At 51.3% G+C, this 18,798-nt stretch overlaps 1 protein-coding gene across 1 annotated transcript in view; it reads right to left on the bottom strand.

The window, feature by feature from the left end:
- Positions 1–347: 347 nt before the first annotated feature.
- Positions 348–18,798, bottom strand: part of LOC140430062 (serine protease inhibitor Kazal-type 1-like) — a 33,137-nt gene continuing 14,686 nt past the window's right edge. Inside the window, exon 4 of the mRNA XM_072517602.1 lies at positions 348–657. Coding sequence (XP_072373703.1) covers positions 612–657 — 46 coding nt within the window. The 3' untranslated portion in view covers positions 348–611. The remainder of the gene's footprint in view (positions 658–18,798) is intronic.

Below are 18,798 nucleotides of genomic sequence, written 5' to 3'. Positions count from 1 at the left end.
TATGATTCTATTTAGCACAGATACTTGCTAGCTTAGTTCATCTTAGTAATAATTTAAATGCTCCAATTCAGATTAGCCAATGCAAGGGGAGTGTTTTGAGCGAGATCCCACTCAGCCAACTAACTCATTAATTTAAATGGAATTATTTCAAGTGGGTTTTCTGAAGGGTGTGTCCCATCCTGTCAAATTACCACTCCTTTGAAGGCTGAAGTCTACCAACAACTGTTTATTCTTTAATGTATAAAAGAGGCAACAGCACTATTGTGTGGAAGAACCAAGAATAGCAGGTATCACTGCTTTACATTCAATTTCATAGACTGAAGAAACGGCCTTGCGTACACCAGACAGGCTGTTTTCAAATTATTTATCGAAGATTTTTTTCATTGTGACCACTGCAAATGGCAAAACAGGGCCTCAAATAAGCAGAAAATCAGCATAGTAAGCTTTCACTTCCTGATCAGCACTCTTTATGAACACCTAATCAGTGATTCAGCCCCCAGGAAGTCAAATATATTAAAGGTGAAGAGATGGAGATTGTTTCTCATTAATTGCATTCTATCAATCATCATGTGCCAGTTTGACGTTCCTTTGCATCCCTCTTGTTTTTCACTTCAGCATTCTCCATTCTTCTCTATTTTCAAGTCCTTTTTATATTCCCTAAGGCAGAGGAAAATAAAATGTTTTAAGTAAATGCAACACCAATGGACCGGCATCAGAAGAATGACATGGCTGAGATTACACGCAATGACAGTTGCTCCAGGTTTCACACTGACCCTGGAATTCTGATGGAGCAGTCTTCCTGCATAAAGCTGGGACAACTCCTTTGTAGAAGCCTGGAATATCAGACAGAAGCTGTTTTTACCCATCTTCTCCCCACAGTCCAACCCCCTGAGTTTTCCTCTGTGATTTGACCCTTCCACCCAATGAGTTTCAGTGTATTTAAAAATAAAAGGTCTCCCATTTAAGATGGAGATGAGAAGACATTTATTCCCTCAGAGGATCATGACTTTCTTCCTCAGAGAGTGGTAGAGGACGGGTCATTGAATATTTTTAAGGCAGAAGTAGATAGATTCTTGACTAACAAGGGAATCAGGACTTCCAGTGGCGGTCATGGAGTAGGAGGTCGCACATTTGGTAGCTCCCGCTCGTGACGGAGCTTTTGGACCTTTTCTCCCGGTTTGGTTGGAATTTTATTGGAATGATTCATGGAGAGTGAGACAGTGGGGAGAAATTCCCGACCAGTATATGGAGCAGTGGACTAGAAGTGGCCTTACAAGGAGGCATAGTCGAGCAAAGAAGGCATGTGCAGAACCGGCAGCACAGGAAAGCATGGCGGGGGCGCAGGATCCTGGTGCGGTGGCACAGTGGTCAACGGGACAGCTGGTGAAGTTCTTCGAGGAGAGCTTCGCCAAGCTAAAGAAGGATACGCTAGACCCGATTAAGGCATCGATTGATCGGGTGGAACAGGGGCTAGAAGCCCACGGACGGGCGATCCAGAAGGTGGAGGAGAAGGTGTCCGAGCACGAGGACTATCTAACTGCGTTGGAGGCCGAGGCGGGGCTGATGAAAGACCACCAGAAATGTCTGCAGGAGGAGGTGGAGGATTCGGAGAACAGGTCCAGGAGACAGAACCTGAGGATCTTAGGCCTTCCGGAGGGCAGTGAGGGATCGTACATGAGGGCATATGTAGCATGTATGCTGGAAAGGTTGATGGGTGAGGGGACGTTTACACGACCCTTGGATGTGAACGGAGCGCATAGAGTGCATGCGAGGAAGCCGCGAGCGAACGAACCACCGAGGGCAATGGTGGTGCAGATGCACCGGTTCCTGGACAAAGAACAGATTTTGCGGTGGGCCAGGCAGATACGGAGCTGCAAGTGGAAGAACTGTGAGTTACGCACCTACCAGGACCTGTGTGCGAAACTGGCCAAAAAGCGAGCCGGATTTAATAGGGCAAAATCGACCCTTTTCAAGAAGGGGATGAAGTTTGGGATGTTATATCCAGCGCGTCTGTGGGTCACTTTTGAGGGCCAGGAACTCTACTTTGAATCGCCTGACGAAGCGATGAACTCAGTTTCTCAGAAATGTAATTTAACTCTGTTCTGGTGGAGTGATGGGTGGGTGATGGGTGGAGGGATTTTTTCTACTGTTTGTTTACTGGGGACTGTGATGCTCTGAATATGTATGTCTGAGCGGGATGGAGGAGGGAGAACAATAGGGGGATAGGGTGTCTGGAGCCATGGGCGGGAGCTACCAGGCTAGCTAGTTCACGGAAACGCAGTGGTGTTGAGCAGGTGATAAGCTTGGTATGGGGGAGTTGGGATTGTGGTGCTGCTGATGGCGGGGGGGGGGAGCTGCTCTGCTGACAGGGGAGGAACTGTTGCTAGGGGACAAAAGGGAGGTCGAGGACGGCGGATGCCCGAGGGCGGGCCCCGAGGAGGCGAGGAACGCGAGCTGGAGGCTGGCCTAAGAAGGGTGTAGCACCGTCAATATGACGCGAGGCAGGTTGAGGTAATGTCAATTGAAGGCTTTATTAAGCAGAACTTTATCCCCAGCAGCGTGGTTACAGAATGCAACTGCTGAGGGAAAAACTGGGTTCTTATACCGGCATTTCTGGGTGGAGTCCAGTAGGTGGCAGATCCTATCAGGGCCTGGCATCCCTCCACCAATAGCCTGTCGACACGTGGTGTACCGTATTACCCCTAATACATACCACCACAAAGGGTGAAGGCTGATCGGCAGGGGGTGGGGGGAGGGAGGGGAGGGAGTGGTGGGGGGGGGGGGGGGGGGGTAGGGAGCCCTCCGACTAGGCTAATCATTTGGAACATCAGAGGACTAAATGGGCCGGCTAAGAGGGCTCGCATGTTCGCACATCTGAGGTGACTGAAGGCGGATGTGGCAATGTTACAAGAGACACACCTGAAGGTTATATAGACCAGACCAGACTGAGGAAGGGATGGGTCGGCCAAGTATTTCATTCAGGGCTGGACTCTAAGACCAGGGGGATCGCGATCCTGATCAACAAATGGGTGGCATTTGAGGCAAGGAGAATTGTGTCGGACGCGGGGGGCAGGTACATCATGGTGAGTGGGGAGCTTGAATGGATGCGGGCGATACTTGTGAATATCTGCACCAAATTGGGACGATGTGGAATTTATGCGGCGGGTGTTTGGTAAGATCCCAGACCTAGTCACATAAGCTGATCATGGGGGTAGATTTTAATACGGCCATTGACCCAGGGTTGGACCAGTCAAAATCTCGGACAGGGAGGGTGCCAGCTGTAGCGAAGAAACTCAAGGGGTTCATGGAGCAGATGGGGGGGTAGACCCATGGAGGTTTGGATGGCCAAGAGTGAAGGAGTTTTCTTTTTTCTCCCATGTGCACAAAGTATATTCTCGGATCAATTCTTTTATCCTGAGCAGGGCTCGACTGCCGAGGGTGGTTGTACCGAGTATTCGGCGATCGCTGTGTCGGACCATGCCCCACATTGGGTGGATTTACGGATGAGTAAGGAGAGAGGGCAGTGCCCGCCTATGGAGGTTGGATGTGGGACTATTAGCAGATGAGGGGATGTGCGAACAGGTGAGCAAGTCCATCCAGAACTATTTGGAAATAAATGACACAGGGGAAGTCTTGGCAGTAATGGTGTGGGAAGCTCTGAAGGCAGTGGTTAGGGTGGAGTTAATCTCGATACGGGCCCATAGAGAAAAGATAGAACGAGCAGAGATGGGTAGGCTGGTTGGGGAAATATTCCAGGTAGACAGGATATACTCGGAGGCCCTGGAGGCGAGGTTACTGAAGGAGCTACAGATGGAGTTTGGGCTGTTATCTGCAGGGAAGGCGGTGGAGCAGTAGGGGTGAATGGGGTGTTTAAGGCGTTTTATAGCAAGCTATATGAGTCGGAACCCCCGGCTGGGTTGGAGGGGATGAGGCAGTACCTTGGTTAGTTCAAGTTTCCGAAGGTGGAGGAAGGACTGGTGGAAGGGTTGTGGCCCCAATTGAAATTGAGGAATTAACGGAGGGGCTGGTGGCCATTCAGTCGGGTAAGGCCCAGGTACCGGACGGCTAGCCGGTGGACTTTTACAAGAAGTTCTTGGAAATGTTGGGCCCGCTGCTGGTGAGGGCATTTAATGAGGCAACGGAGCGGGGCGTCCTTCCCCCAACAATGTCGCAGGCCTCGATCTCATTGATTCTGAAGCGGGAGAAGGACCCTGAGCTATGCGAGTCATACAGGCCAATCTCCCTATTGAATGTGGATGCCAAACTGCTGGCAAATCTTTGGCCACAAGGATAGAGGACTGTGTTCTGGAGGTGATAGGGGAAGACCAGATGCGGTTTGTGAAGGGCAGGCAACTTACGGCCAGTGTTAGAAGGCTTCTAAACGTTATCATGATGCTCGCTATCTGGGAATCCAGGTGGCACGGGAATGGGAGACATTGTACAAGCTAAACTTGGCCAGCTTGTAGATCAAATGAAGGAGCACTTTAGGAGATGGGACATGCTCCTGCTGTCACTGGCGGGGGGGGGGGGGGTACAGACCGTGAAAATGACGACCCTCCCCAGATTTCTGTTCATTTTTCAGTGCCTCCCCATCTTTATCCCGGGGGCCTTTTTTAAACGAGTAAATAGGGTGATTTTGGGCTTTGTGTGGGTGGGTAAAACCCCGCGAGTGAAGAAAGTGTTGCTGGAGCATAGCCGGGGGGAGGGTGTGTTGGCGCTGCCGAACTTTTGTTACTACTGGGTGGCAAATGTAGCCATGATTAGGAAGTGGGTAGTGGGGGGGAGCATTTAGAGACGGCATCATGCAAGGACACAAGTCTCGGTCCTCCACAAGCCCGGTGGTGGTGGCGGCCCTGAGAGTCTGGGGGCAGTAGAGGAAATACAGGAGAACGGAGGGAGCATCGGTCTGGGTCCCGATTTCCAATAACCATCGGTTCGTACCGGGAAGGCTGGATAGAGGGTTTCAGAGATAGCAGAGAGCAGGGATCAAGAGGATGGGAGATCTATTTATAGATGGGAGCTTCCCCTGTTTGAAGGATTTGGAGGAGAAATTTGAACTGCTAGCAGGGAATGGGTTTTGGTATCTGCAGGTACGGGATTTTTTGAGAAGGTAGGTTCCGACCTTTCCGCTCCTGCCACCATCGGGAATACAGGACAGGGTAGTTTCCAGAACGGGGGTGGGAGAGGGGAAGGTATCGGACATCTACAAAGAGCTTATGGAGTCGGAGGAAACTGAGATAGAGGAGCTAAAGGGCAAGTGGGAAGATGAGCTAAGGGGAGAGATAGAGGCGGGTTTGTGGGTGGATGCCTTAGGCAGAGTTTAAAAAATATATATATTTATTAAAGTTTTTTAACACAATTTTTCTCCCTTACAAACAATAATCCCCCCCCCCCCCCGTAACAAAAAAAAAAGAGAAATCGCGCAGAGCAAGATATATACATGGCAAAATGGTACATTTACACAGCTTTGTACACTGACCCTCTCCCGTACGTGCCAGTTTCCACAACCCTTCATGTTATCTCTTGCTCATTCACCCTCCCAGGCAGTCCCCCCTTTCCCCCCCCTTCCAGGACGTCCCCAACCCCCCCCCCCCGCCAAGGTTGCAGCTGCTGCTGACCGACCTTCCTCTAACGCTCCGCGAGATAGTCTAGGAACGGTTGCCACCGCCTGTAGAACCCCTGCGCAGACCCTCTCAAGGCGAACTTAATCTTCTCCAACTTTATGTACCCAGCCATATCATTTATCCAGGCCTCCAGGCTGGGGGGCTTCGCCTCCTTCCACATTAGCAAGATCTTTCGCCGGGCTACTAGGGACGCAAAGGCCAGAATGCCGGCCTCTTTCGCCTCCTGCACTCCCGGCTCGTCCACTACTCCAAATATTGCTAGCCCCCAGCTTGGCTTGACCCGGACTTTCACCACCTGAGATATTGCTCCCGCCACTCCTCTCCAGAACCCCTCCAGTGCCGGGCATGACCAAAACATATGGACATGGTTCGCCGGGCTCCCTGAGCACCTTCCACATCTGTCCTCTACCCCAAAGAACCTACTCAACCTCGCCCCCGTCAAGTGCGCTCTGTGGATCACCTTAAATTGTATCAGGCTGAGCCTGGCACACGAGGAGGAGGAATTAACCCTACCTAGGGCATCAGCCCACAGACCTTCCTCGATCTCCTCCCCCAGCTCCTCCTCCCATTTACCCTTCAACTCTTCTACTAGCATTTCCCCTCTTCTTTCATCTCTTGGTGTATTTCCGACACCTTGCCCTCCCTGACCCATACACCCGAGATCACCCTATCTTGAACTTCTTGTGCCGGGAGCAATGGGAATTCCCTCACCTGTCGCCTCACAAAAGCCCTCACCTGCATATATCTAAAGGCATTTCCCGGGGGTAACTCGAACTTCTCCTCCAGTGCCCCTAGGCTCGCAAACGTCCTGTCGATGAACAGGTCCCCCATTCTTCCAATCCCCGCCCGATGCCAGCTCTGGAACCCCCCCCGTCCATCTTCCCCGGGACAAACCGGTTACCCCTGATCGGGGACCACACCGATGCTCCCATTGCACCCCGGTGCCGTCTCCACTGGCCCCAGATCCTTAGCGTTGCCGCCACCACCGGGCTCGTGGTATACTTTGTCGGCGAGAGCGACAGCGGTGCCGTCACCAACGTCCCCAGCTCGTTCCTTTACAGGACGCCATCTCCATCCTCTTCCATGCCGCCCCCTCTCCCTCCATAACCCACTTGCGGATCATCGCCACATTTGCTGCCCAGTAGTAGCTCCCCAGGTTTGGCAGCGCCAACCCTCCTCGGTCCCAACTGCGTTCCAGGAACCCTCTCCTTACTCTCGGGGTCTTATTCGCCCACACAAACCCCATAATACTCCTACCTACTCTCTTAAAAAAGGCTTTAGTGATCACGATGGGAAGGCACTGGAACACAAACAGAAACGTCGGAAGGACCACCATTTTGACCGACTGCACTCTTCCCGCCAGCGAGACCGGTAACATGTCCCATCTTTTGACATCCTCCTCCATTTGCTCCACCAACCTCGTCAGATTCAGTTTATGTAGGGTCCCCCAACTCCTGGCTATCTGGATCCCCAGATACCAAAAGCTCCCCTCCGCCCTCCTCAGCGGTAGGTCCCCTGTCCCTCTTTCTTGGTCCCCCACCTGTAATACGAAGAGCTCACTCTTCCCTACATTGAGCTTATAGCCCGAAAACCCCCCAAACTCCCTTAGAGTCGGCATGACCTCCACCATCCCCTCCATTGGATCCGCCACGTACAGCAACAGATCATCCGCATATAGTGACACCCGATGCTCTTCTCCCCCTCGGACCACCCCTCTCCATTTATTAGACTCCCTCAATGACATGGCCAATGGTTCGATCGCCAATGCGAACAACAGGGGGGACAGGGGGCACCCCTGCCTCGTCCCTCGGTACAGTCGAAAGTACTCCAACCTCCGCCGGTTCGTCACTACACTCGCCATCGGGGCTCTGTAAAGGAGCTTAACCCAACTGATAAACCCTCCCCCGAACCCAAACCTATGCAGCACCTCCCAGAGGTACTCCCACTCTACTCGGTCAAAGGCCTTCTCCGCGTCCATAGCTGCCACTATCTCCGCCTCTCCCTCCTCCGATGACATCATTATCACGTTTAAGAGCCGCCGCACGTTAGTGTTTAATTGCCTGCCCTTTACAAATCCCGTCTGGTCCTCGTGGATTACCCCCGGGACACAGTCTTCTTGGAGGTGAGTAGTGAATTTAAAAACCTTACCTTTACAGGAGCAGCCCTTTGGATTTCGGCGGCAGCGGTGCGCAGGGGCCTTCTTGGAGGTGGGTGGTGTATTTAAAAACCTTACCTTTACAGGAGCAGCCCTTTGGATTTCGGCGGCAGCGGTGCGCAGGGGCCTTCTGGGAGGTGAGTGATGTATTTAAAAACCTTACCTTTACAGGAGCAGCCCTTTGGATTTCGGCGGCAGCGGTGCGCAGGGGCCTTCTGGGAGGTGAGTGATGTATTTAAAAACCTTACCTTTACAGGAGCAGCCCTTTGGATTTCGGCGGCAGCGGTGCGCAGGGGCCTTCTGGGAGGTGAGTAGTGAGTTTAAAAGCTCTTACCTTTACAGGAGCAGCCCTTTGGATTTCGGCGGCAGCGGTGCGCAGGGGCCTTCTGGGAGGTGAGTAGTGAGTTTAAAAACCTTACCTTTACAGGAGCAGCCCTTTGGATTTCGGCGGCAGTGGTGCGCAGGGGCCTTCTTGGAGGTGAGTGGTGTATTTAAAAACCTTACCTTTACAGGAGCAGCCCTTTGGATTTCGGCGGCAGCGGTGTGCAGGGGCCTTCTTGGAGGTGAGTGGTGTATTTAAAAACCTTACCTTTACAGGAGCAGCCCTTTGGATTTCGGCGGCAGCGGTGAGCAGGGGCCTTCTTGGAGGTGAGTAGTGAATTTAAAAAGCCTTGCCTGGTCCCGTGTCTGTTCTTCTTTTCTGTTTTATTTGTTTTTATATAAGGCGGGAACCGGAAGTTCGACCTCTGGCAAGTCCCCCCCCCCCCCAAACCAATAAATTCTGGTGGAGAGGAAACCCGAGACACTACACGTGTAGTGTCTCCCACCCGCCCTCCTCCTCTAACCTAATAATAAGACCCATTGGTGAAAGGTAAGTGCCATATTATATTATTATATTATTAGCATTGTGCAGGTCAAGGATCGGAGGTGGAGGAGCAGTCTCTGTCAGCGAGAGAACCTGAGAACATCTCAGACACTCAGAAGGCAAGTAAGTGATTTTTACTTTTATACCTTTTTTCAAATTGTGTGTGTCGGGGGGGGAAACTGAAGTGACATCACAGAAAAGCTGTGACCTGAGTGGCTGGTTGGGATTCTAACCTAAATTTAAAAAAAAAAAATTTGAGTATTTGGGAACTAATTAAACATAATAACTTAATTATAATTTAGAGGATATCTAAGCCAGAGATCGGAGAGTATTATAGTTAGTTATCGCATTTCTATTAGAAATCGAGTGCTAGGAAACAGATAGTTGACAGTAACTTTGCAATTTAAAAAAAAAGTATTTAAAAAAAAAAGACAAATTTTAATTAATTGACGCAATGTCAGTTAGAGGGGGGCTGTGCTCTGACTGTGAGATGTGGCAGATCCGGGAGGCTTCCAGCGTCCCGGATGGCTTCATCTGCAGAAAGTGCACCCAACTGCAGCTCCTCACAGACCGCATGGTTCGGTTGGAGCAGCAATTGGATGCACTTAGGAGCATGCAGGTGGCGGAAAGCGTCATAGATCGCAGTTATGTAAATGTGGTCACACCCAAGGTGCAGGCAGAGAAATGGGTGACCACCAGAAAGGGCAGGCAGTCAGTGCAGGAATCCCCTGTGGTTGTCCCACTCTCGAAGATATAGCCCTTTGGATACTGTCGGGGGGGGATAGCCTATCAGGGGAAAACAGCAGCAGCCAGAGCAGTGGCACCACGGCTGGCTCTGATGTTCAGAAGGGAGGGTCAAAGCGCAGAAGAGTAATAGTAATAGGGGACTCGATAGTCAGGGGCACAGATAGGCGCTTCTGTGGACGTGAAAGAGACTCCAGGATGGTATGTTGCCTCCCTGGTGCCAGGGTCCAGGATGTCTCCGAACGGGTAGAGGGAATCCTGAAGGGGGAGGGCAAACAGGCAGAGGTCGTTGTACATATTGGTACTAACGATATAGGCAGGAAGGGGCATGAGGTCCTGCAGCAGGAGTTCAGGGAGCTAGGCAGAAAATTAAAAGACAGGACCTCGAGGGTTGTAATCTCGGGATTACTCCCTGTGCCACGTGCCAGTGAGGCTAGAAATAGGAAGATAGAGCAGACAAACATGTGGCTAAACAGCTGGTGTAGGAGGGAGGGTTTCCGTTATCTGGACCACTGGGAGCTCTTCCGGGGCAGGTGTGACCTGTATAAGATGGACGGGTTGCATCTAAACCGGAGAGGCATAAATATCCTGGCCGCGAGGTTTGCTAGTGTCACACGGGAGGGTTTAAACTAGTATGGCAGGGGGGTGGGCACGGGAGCAATAGGTCAGAAGGTGAGAGCATTGAGGGAGAACTAGGGAATAGGGACAGTGTGGCTCTGAGGCAGAGCAGACGGGGAGAAGTTGCTGAACACAGCGGGTCTGGTGGCCTGAAGTGCATATGTTTTAATGCAAGGAGCATTACGGGTAAGGCAGATGAACTTAGAGCTTGGATTACTACTTGGAACTATGATGTTGTTGCCATTACAGAGACCTGGTTGAGGGAAGGGCAGGATTGGCAGCTAAACGTTCCAGGATTTAGATGTTTCAGGCGGGATAGAGGGGGATGTAAAAGGGGAGGCGGAGTTGCGCTACTTGTTCGGGAGAATATCACAGCTATACTGCGAGAGGACACCTCAGAGGGCAGTGAGGCGATATGGGTAGAGATCAGGAATAAGAAGGGTGCAGTCACAATGTTGGGGGTATACTACAGGCCTCCCAACAGTCAGCGGGAGATAGAGGAGCAGATAGGTAGACAGATTTTGGAAAAGAGTAAAAACAACAGGGTTGTGGTGATGGGAGACTTCAACTTCCCCAATATTGACTGGGACTCACTTAGTGCCAGGGGCTTAGACGGGGCGGAGTTTGTAAGGAGCATCCAGGAGGGCTTCTTAAAACAATATGTGGACAGTCCAACTAGGGAAGGGGCGGTACTGGACCTGGTATTGGGGAATGAGCCCGGCCAGGTGGTAGATGTTTCAGTAGGGGGAGCATTTCGGTAACAGTGACCACAATTCAGTAAGTTTTAAAGTACTGGTGGACAAGGATAAGAGTGGTCCGAGGATGAATGTGCTAAATTGGGGGAAGGCTAATTATAACATTATTAGGCGGGAACTGAAGAACATAGATTGGGGGCGGATGTTTGAGGGCAAATCAACATCTGACATGTGGGAGGCTTTCAAGTGTCAGTTGAAAGGAATACAGGACAGGCATGTTGCTGTGAGGAAGAAAGATAAATACGGCAATTTTCGGGAACCTTGGATGACGAGTGATATTGTAGGCCTCGTCAAAAAGAAAAAGGAGGCATTTGTCAGGGCTAAAAGGCTGGGAACAGACGAAGCCTGTGTGGCATATAAGGAAAGTAGGAAGGAACTTAAGCAAGGAGTCAGGAGGGCTAGAAGGGGTCATGAAAAGTCATTGGCAAATAGGGTTAAGGAAAATCCCAAGGCTTTTTACACGTACATAAAAAGCAAGAGGGTAGCCAGGGAAATGGTTGGCCCACTGAAGGATAGGCAAGGGAATCTATGTGTGGAGCCAGAGGAAATGGGCGAGGTACTAAATGAATACTTTGCATCAGTATTCACCAAAGAGAAGGAATTGGTAGATGTTGAGTCTAGAGAAGGGGGTGTAGATAGCCTGGGTCACATTGTGATCCAAAAAGACGAGGTGTTGGGTGTCTTAAAAAATATTAAGGTAGATAAGTCCCCAGGGCCTGATGGGATCTACCCCAGAATACTGAAAGAGGCTGGAGAGGAAATTGCTGAGGCCTTGACAGAAATCTTTGGATCCTCGCTGTCTTCAGGGGATGTCCCGGAGGACTGGAGAATAGCCAATGTTGTTCCTCTGTTTAAGAAGGGTAGCAAGGATAATCCCGGGAACTACAGGCCGGTGAGCCTTACTTCAGTGGTAGGGAAATTACTGGAGAGAATTCTTCGAGACAGGATCTACTCCCATTTGGAAGCAAATGGACGTATTAGTGAGAGGCAGCACGGTTTTGTGAAGGGGAGGTCGTGTCTCACCAACTTGATAGAGTTTTTCGAGGAGGTCACTAAGATGATTGATGCAGGTAGGGCAATAGATGTTGTCTATATGGACTTCAGTAAGGCCTTTGACAAGGTCCCTCATGGTAGACTAGTACAAAAGGTGAAGTCACACGGGATCAGGGGTGAACTGGCAAGGTGGATACAGAACTGGCTAGGCCATAGAAGGCAGAGGGTAGCAATGGAGGGATGCTTTTCTAATTGGAGGGCTGTGACCAGTGGTGTTCCACAGGGATCAGTGCTGGGACCTTTGCTCTTTGTAGTATATATAAATGATTTGGAGGAAAATGTAACTGGTCTGATTAGTAAGTTTGCAGACGACACAAAGGTTGGTGGAATTGCGGATAGCGATGAGGACTGTCTGAGGATACAGCAGGATTTAGATTGTCTGGAGACTTGGGCGGAGAGATGGCAGATGGAGTTTAATCCGGACAAATGTGAGGTAATGCATTTTGGAAGGGCTAATGCAGGTAGGGAATATACAGTGAATGGTAGAACCCTCAAGAGTATTGAAAGTCAAAGAGATCTAGGAGTACAGGTCCACAGGTCATTGAAAGGGGCAACACAGGTGGAGAAGGTAGTCAAGAAGGCATACGGCATGCTTGCCTTCATTGGCCGGGGCATTGAGTATAAGAATTGGCAAGTCATGTTGCAGCTGTATAGAACCTTAGTTAGGCCACACTTGGAGTATAGTGTTCAATTCTGGTCGCCACACTACCAGAAGGATGGGAGGCTTTAGAGAGGGTGCAGAAGAGATTTACCAGAATGTTGCCTGGTATGGAGGGCATAAGCTATGAGGAGCGATTGAATAAACTCTGTTTGTTCTCACTGGAACGAAGGAGGTTGAGGGGCGACCTGATAGAGGTATACAAAATTTATGAGGGGCATAGACAGAGTGGATAGTCAGAGGCTTTTCCCCAGGGTAGAGGGGTCAATTACTAGGGGGCATAGGTTTAAGGTGAGAGGGGCAAAGTTTAGAGTAGATGTACGAGGCAAGTTTTTTTACGCAGAGGGTAGTGGGTGCCTGGAACTCACTACCGGAGGAGGTAGTGGAAGCAGGGACGATAGGGACATTTAAGGGGCATCTTGACAAATATATGAACAGGATGGGAATAGAAGGATACGGACCCAGGAAGTGTAGAAGATTGTAGTTTAGTCGGGCAGTATGGTCGGCACGGGCTTGGAGGGCCGAAGGGCCTGTTCCTGTGCTGTACATTTCTTTGTTCTTTGTTTGTTCTTTGTCCTCGATCCTCGTGGCCAGCACTTTTGCCAGCAACTTTGCATCCACATTGAGGAGCGAGATCGGCCTGTACGATCCACATTGCAGTGGGTCCTTGTCCCGCTTTAGGATCAAAGAAATTGTCGCTTCCGACATTGTCGGGGGCAGGGTCCCCTCCTCTCTTGCCTCATTAAAGGTCCTCACCAGTAGCGGGGCCAACAGGTCTACGTACTTCCTGTAGAACTCCACCGGGAATCCGTCCGGTCCCAGGGCCTTCCCCGCCTGCATACTCCCCAAACCCTTGCTCAGCTCCTCCAACCCAATTGGTGCCCCCAAACCATCCACCTCTTGCTCCTCCACCCTCGGGAATCTCAGCTGATCTAGGAATCGTCTCATTCGCTCTTCCCCCGCTGGGGGCTGGGATCTGTACAGCTCTTCATAAAAGGCCTTAAATACCTCGTTTATTTTTGTCGCACTCCGAACCGTGGCTCCCCTTCCATCTTTGACTCCCCCTATTTCCCTCGCTGCCACCCTCTTACGGAGCTGGTGCGCCAGCATCCGACTAGCCTTTTCCCCATACTCGTAGGTCGCCCCCTGCGCTTTCCTCCATTGTGCCTCCGCCTTCCCTGTGGTCAACAGGTCAAACTCCGTCTGGAGCCGTCGTCTTTCCCAAAGTAATCTTTCCTCCGGGGCCTCTGCGTATCTCCTGTCCACTCAAAATCTCCCCCATTGACCTCTCCCTTTCCATACCCTCTGTCTTCTCCCTATGAGCCCTAATGGAGATGAGCTCTCCCCTGATCACCGCTTCAACGCCTCCCATCCCACCCCCACCCGCACCTCCCCGTTGTCGTTGGCCTCCCAGTACCTTTCGATACACCCCCTCACTTTCCCACACACCACCTCGTCCGCCAGCAGTCCCACATCCAGCCGCCACATCGAGCGTTGGTCCCTCTCCTCTCCCAGCTCCAGTTCCACCCAGTGCGGGGCATGGTCCGAAACGGCTATGGCCGAATACTCCGTCCCCTCCACCCTCGGGATGAGCGCCCTACCCAGAACAAAGAAATCTCTCCGGGAGTAGGCTTTGTTTACATGGGAGAAGAAAGAAAATTCCCTGGCCTGCGGCCTTGCAAACCACCATGGGTCCACTCCCCCCATCTGATCCATAAACCCCCTAAGTATCTTGGCCACCGCCGGCCTCTTTCCAGTCCTTGATTTGGAGCGGTCCAGTGCTGGATCCAACACTGTATTGAAGTCCCCTCCCATTATCAGGCCTCCTATCTCCAGGTCCGGAATGCGCCCCAACATGCGCTTCATGAATCCTGCATCATCCCAGTTCGGGGCGTATACGTTTACCAACACCACCCACGTCGCTTGCAGCCGACCGCTCACCATTACATATCGCCCTCCATTGTCCGCTACAATAGTCTTGGCCTCAAATGACACCCGCTTTCCCACCAATATTGCCACCCCTCTATTCTTCGCGTCCAGTCCCAAGTGGAATACCTGTCCTACCCATCCCTTTCTTAACCTGACCTGGTCCGCCACCTTCAGGTCAGTCTCTTGGAGCATGACCACGTCCGCCTTCAGTCCCTTTAAGTGCGCGAACACTCGAGCCCTCTTCACCGGCCCATTCAGGAGGGGCTGCTCCCCCCACCCCCCCCCCCTTGCCGACTGGCCATCTCCTTTTCTGGACCAGTCCCATGTCCACGCCTCCCTCACCCTCCAGTCCCCCAGACGGGGGACCCCCGTCCCGACCACCTCTTCTGTGTCCCATTCCCTTTCGGCCAGTGCAGCATGCAGCAGCAACCCTGTCCCCCCCCCCCTTACCTCCCTCCACCCCCCCTCCCTCCCTCCCTCCACCCCCCCCTCCCTCCCTCCACCCCCCCTCCCTCCCTCCCTCCACCCCCCCTCCCTCCCTCCACCCCCCCCTCCCTCCCTCCACCCCCCCCCTCCGCTAGACCCCTGTCTAGCTTTTCTGCTCCCCCCATGTCACTCCCGTAAGTCAGCTGACGCTTGCTGACCCCGGCTTCCCCCTCCGTCCCACTGACCTCCCCGTGTGGGAGTCTCCCAATCAATATGCATTCCTTTGTTCCCCTTCCCGCCTTTCTTCCCACGTGCGGGAAAAAACCCTGCGCTTTCCAAAGCCCGCTCCGCCCCCTCTGGCGCAGCTCCTGTCGCGGCCTTGTCTCTCTCCCCCAGCCCATGTAACATTCCCTGCGCGTGATTGACCCCCTATATACAACAACCATCATACATCGAACCTCAAACATCCCCCCCCCTCACCCTCACAAGCCCTCAGTTAGAGTCCAACTTTTCGGCTTGTACAAAGGTCCACGCCTCTTCAGGCGTTTCGAAGTAATAGTGTTGGCCCCTGTACGTGACCCACAGTCGCGCTGGCTGCAGCATTCCGAATTTCGCTTCTTTCTGGTACAACGCCGCTTTGGCCCGGTTGAAACCCGCTCTCCGCTTTGCAACCTCCGTGCTCCAGTCCGGGTATATTCAGATCTCTGCATTGTCCCACTTACTACTCCGCTCCTTCTTGGCCCATCTCAGGACCCACTCTCTGTCAGTGAACCGGTGAAACCTCACCACCATCGCCCTTGGCGGCTCATTTGCCTGGGGCTTCCTCGCCAGCATCCGATGTGCCCCGTCGAACTCCAGCGGCCTCGAAGGGGCCTTCGTGCCCATCATCGCGCTCGCGTATGCCCCGGCATCGGCCCCCTCCACTCCCTCAGGGAGACCCAGGATCCGCCGATTCTTTTTCCTCGACCTGTTCTCCAGGTCTTCGAGTCTTCCCGCCCACCTCTTGTGTAGCGCCTCGTTCTGCTCCATTCTCACTGCCAGGCCCACGAGCTCGTCCTTGTTCTGACTGACTCTTTTCTGTACCTCCTGGATCTTAACTTCGTGGGCCTTCTGGGTGATCCCGAGTCCTTCAATTGCCAAAAGCATAGGCGCCAACATCTCCTTGCGCATCTCCTCGCGGTGCTCCTCGAAGCAGCGCTTGATGAACTCCTGCAGCTCCCCTTTGTCCCTGGCCGCCGCCATTTTGTTTTCTTTCCCTCGCTTCTCCCGTTGCTCCAGTGCCGCTCCTTTGGCCGTTGCACTTCTGGTCCGTTTCATAGAAGTTGGAGGGGGACCTCTCTCTTCCCTTCCCCACGGGTTGCGTCAAAAAAAAGTTCAGTTGGGGCTCCTCTAGCGAGCCCGAAAGTCCGTGGTAGCGGGAGCTGCCGAATCGTGCGGCTTAGCTCCGCATAGCCGCAACCGGAAGTGCCTTGGGCAGAGTTAACGCATCCTCATCATGTGCCAGGCTCAGCCTGATACAATTTAAGGTAGTCCACCGGGCACACATGACGGTGGCCGGGATGAGCAAGTCTTTTGTGGTAGAGGACAGGTGTGCAAGGTGTGCCAGCAAATCATATCCACATGTTTTGGGCATGCCCGAAGCTTAAAAGATTTTGACAAGGTTTCGCTGATGTCATGTCCATGGTACTTAAAACAAGGGTGGTGCCGAGTCCGGAGGTGGCGATCTTTGGAGTGTCGGCAGATCCGGGAGTCCAGGGAGCGAGAGAGGCTGACGTCTTGGCCTTTGCCTCCCTGGTAGCCCGGAGACGGATACTGTTAATGTGGAAGGACTCGAAGCCCCCAAAATCAGAGACCTGGGTTAACGACATGGCTGGGTTTCAGTCTTGAGAAAATAAAGTTCGCCCTAAGAGGGTCAATGTTAGGGTTCGTCTGGAGGTGGCAGCCATTTGTCAACTTTTCGGGGAAAATTAAATGTCAGCAGAGGCATAAATCTGGGGGGTGCGTTAGGCTACTGTTTCTTTGTTGGGGGTGTGAGGAACATGTCAGGGATGGAAATGTCTTATATATTATGTTCATGTTGTTCACCTGAGGAAGGAGCAGCGCTCCGAAAGCTAGTGACATCGAAACAAACCTGTTGGACTTTAACCTGATGTTGTAAGACTTCTTACTGTTCATGTTGTTGTTATTGGTTTTATTATAAAAATTATAAATACCCTAATGAAATGATTTTTTTTTTTTTAAAAACAAGGGAATCAGAGGGTATTGGGGGTTCGCGGGATAGTGGTGTTGAGGCCACCATCAGATCAGCCATGGTCATATTGAATGGTTGGAACAGGCTCAAAGGAGCCAATGGCCTAATCCTGCTCTGAATTTGTATGTTTGTTCATGTTCGTATGTTGTTGAAGATCAGTGGGATTGCAGCCCTTCATTCCTTGTGTTCGCAATGGATTTGGTGAGGTGTAATTCTCATTCTAATTATTACCATTAAAGCCAGGATCAACCAAGCTAGACAAAAGATATTAAGACCTTTGAGCAGGAGACCTTTGTGTCAACTATGAGTGTTTTCATTAGAAACGACGGAGGTTGAGGGGTGACCGTTTAGAGGTCTACAAGGTTATGAGGAGCATGGATAGAGTGGATGGTCAGGCATTCTTTCCCAGGGTGGAGGGGTCAGTCACCAGGGGGCATAGGTTGAAGGTCCGTGGGGCAAAGTTTAGAGGAGATGTGCGAGGCAGGTTTTAAAAACTTTTTTTTTTTTTTTTTTTTTTTTTTTTTTTATACACAGGATGGAGAGTGCCTGGAACGCGTTACCAGAGGAGATTGTGGAAGCAGCTACATTAACAGTGTTCAAAAGGCATCTCGACAAATACATGGATAGGATGGGTATAGAGGGATACAGCACTGGGAAGTGCTGAGGGTTTCGGCCAAGGTTAGTATCATGCCCAGTACAGGCTTGGAGGCTATCGGGCCTGTTCCTGTGCTATATTATTCTTTGTTCACAGCAAGAACCCTTGAAAATCAGGACCAATTTATAATGTGACGGACTATGATCTGAAAGCGTCATGGAGGCACAGTGGCCCAGTGGTTAGCACTGCTGCCTACGGCGCCAAGGTTCGATCCCGGCCCTGGATCACTGTCCGTGTGGAGTTTGCACGTTCTCCCAGTGTCTGCGTGGGTTTCACCCCCACAACCCAAAGATGTGCAGGTTAGGTGGACTGGCCACTCTAAGTTGCCTCTTAATTGGAAAAAAATAATTGGGTACTCTAAATTTAAAAAAAAAAGAAAGTGCCTTGTTTTCATGTGACTAACTTTATTATAGTTGATGGCATGGTTAATCCCATACAGCAAGTGTTTTATAGGCCCCCACAATCCAGATAATGAGGCAGGATATTGAAGCATGCATCAAGAGAATATATCCTGCTCGATGACAATGTGGAACTCAAAGCTCTGATCTTCACTTGCCGAGATAGGCTGGAGCAGGGTTTAAAGTCAGTACCTTCTGACCCAAAGGCAGGTGTGCTACTACTGAGCCAAAGGCTCAATCTAGGCACCTAGTAACACGTAGGAGATGTACACAGTCAACAAAGTGATTTTCCTTTTAGTGTATATCAGCATCAGAAACTGACAAGTCAATTATTGTGTCGCAGAAGTTCAGAATAAATCACATTACACCTCCCTAATTGTAAAATTTCTCTAACCTCTCCAAGCCCTTCTCTCCCCCCAAGACCCGAACGTCACATCTAAACCGCTGGAAAAAATAGTTGATTTTTTTTTAATTCGTTCATGGAACATGGGCGTCGCTGGCTGGGCCAGCATTTATTGCCCATCCTTGAGGGCATTTAAGAGTCAACCACATTGCTGTGGGTCTGGACCAGGTATGGATGACAGATTTCCTTCCCCAAAGAACATTAGTGAACCAGATGGGTTTTTACGATAATCGTTTCATGGTCATCTTTCGACTCTTAATTCCA

Source organism: Scyliorhinus torazame, chromosome 9, assembly GCF_047496885.1.
Source record: "Scyliorhinus torazame isolate Kashiwa2021f chromosome 9, sScyTor2.1, whole genome shotgun sequence".
Taxonomy (NCBI): domain Eukaryota; kingdom Metazoa; phylum Chordata; class Chondrichthyes; order Carcharhiniformes; family Scyliorhinidae; genus Scyliorhinus; species Scyliorhinus torazame.
Note: the sequence above shows the minus strand (reverse complement) of the source record. Positions and strands in the feature narration are given on the sequence as shown.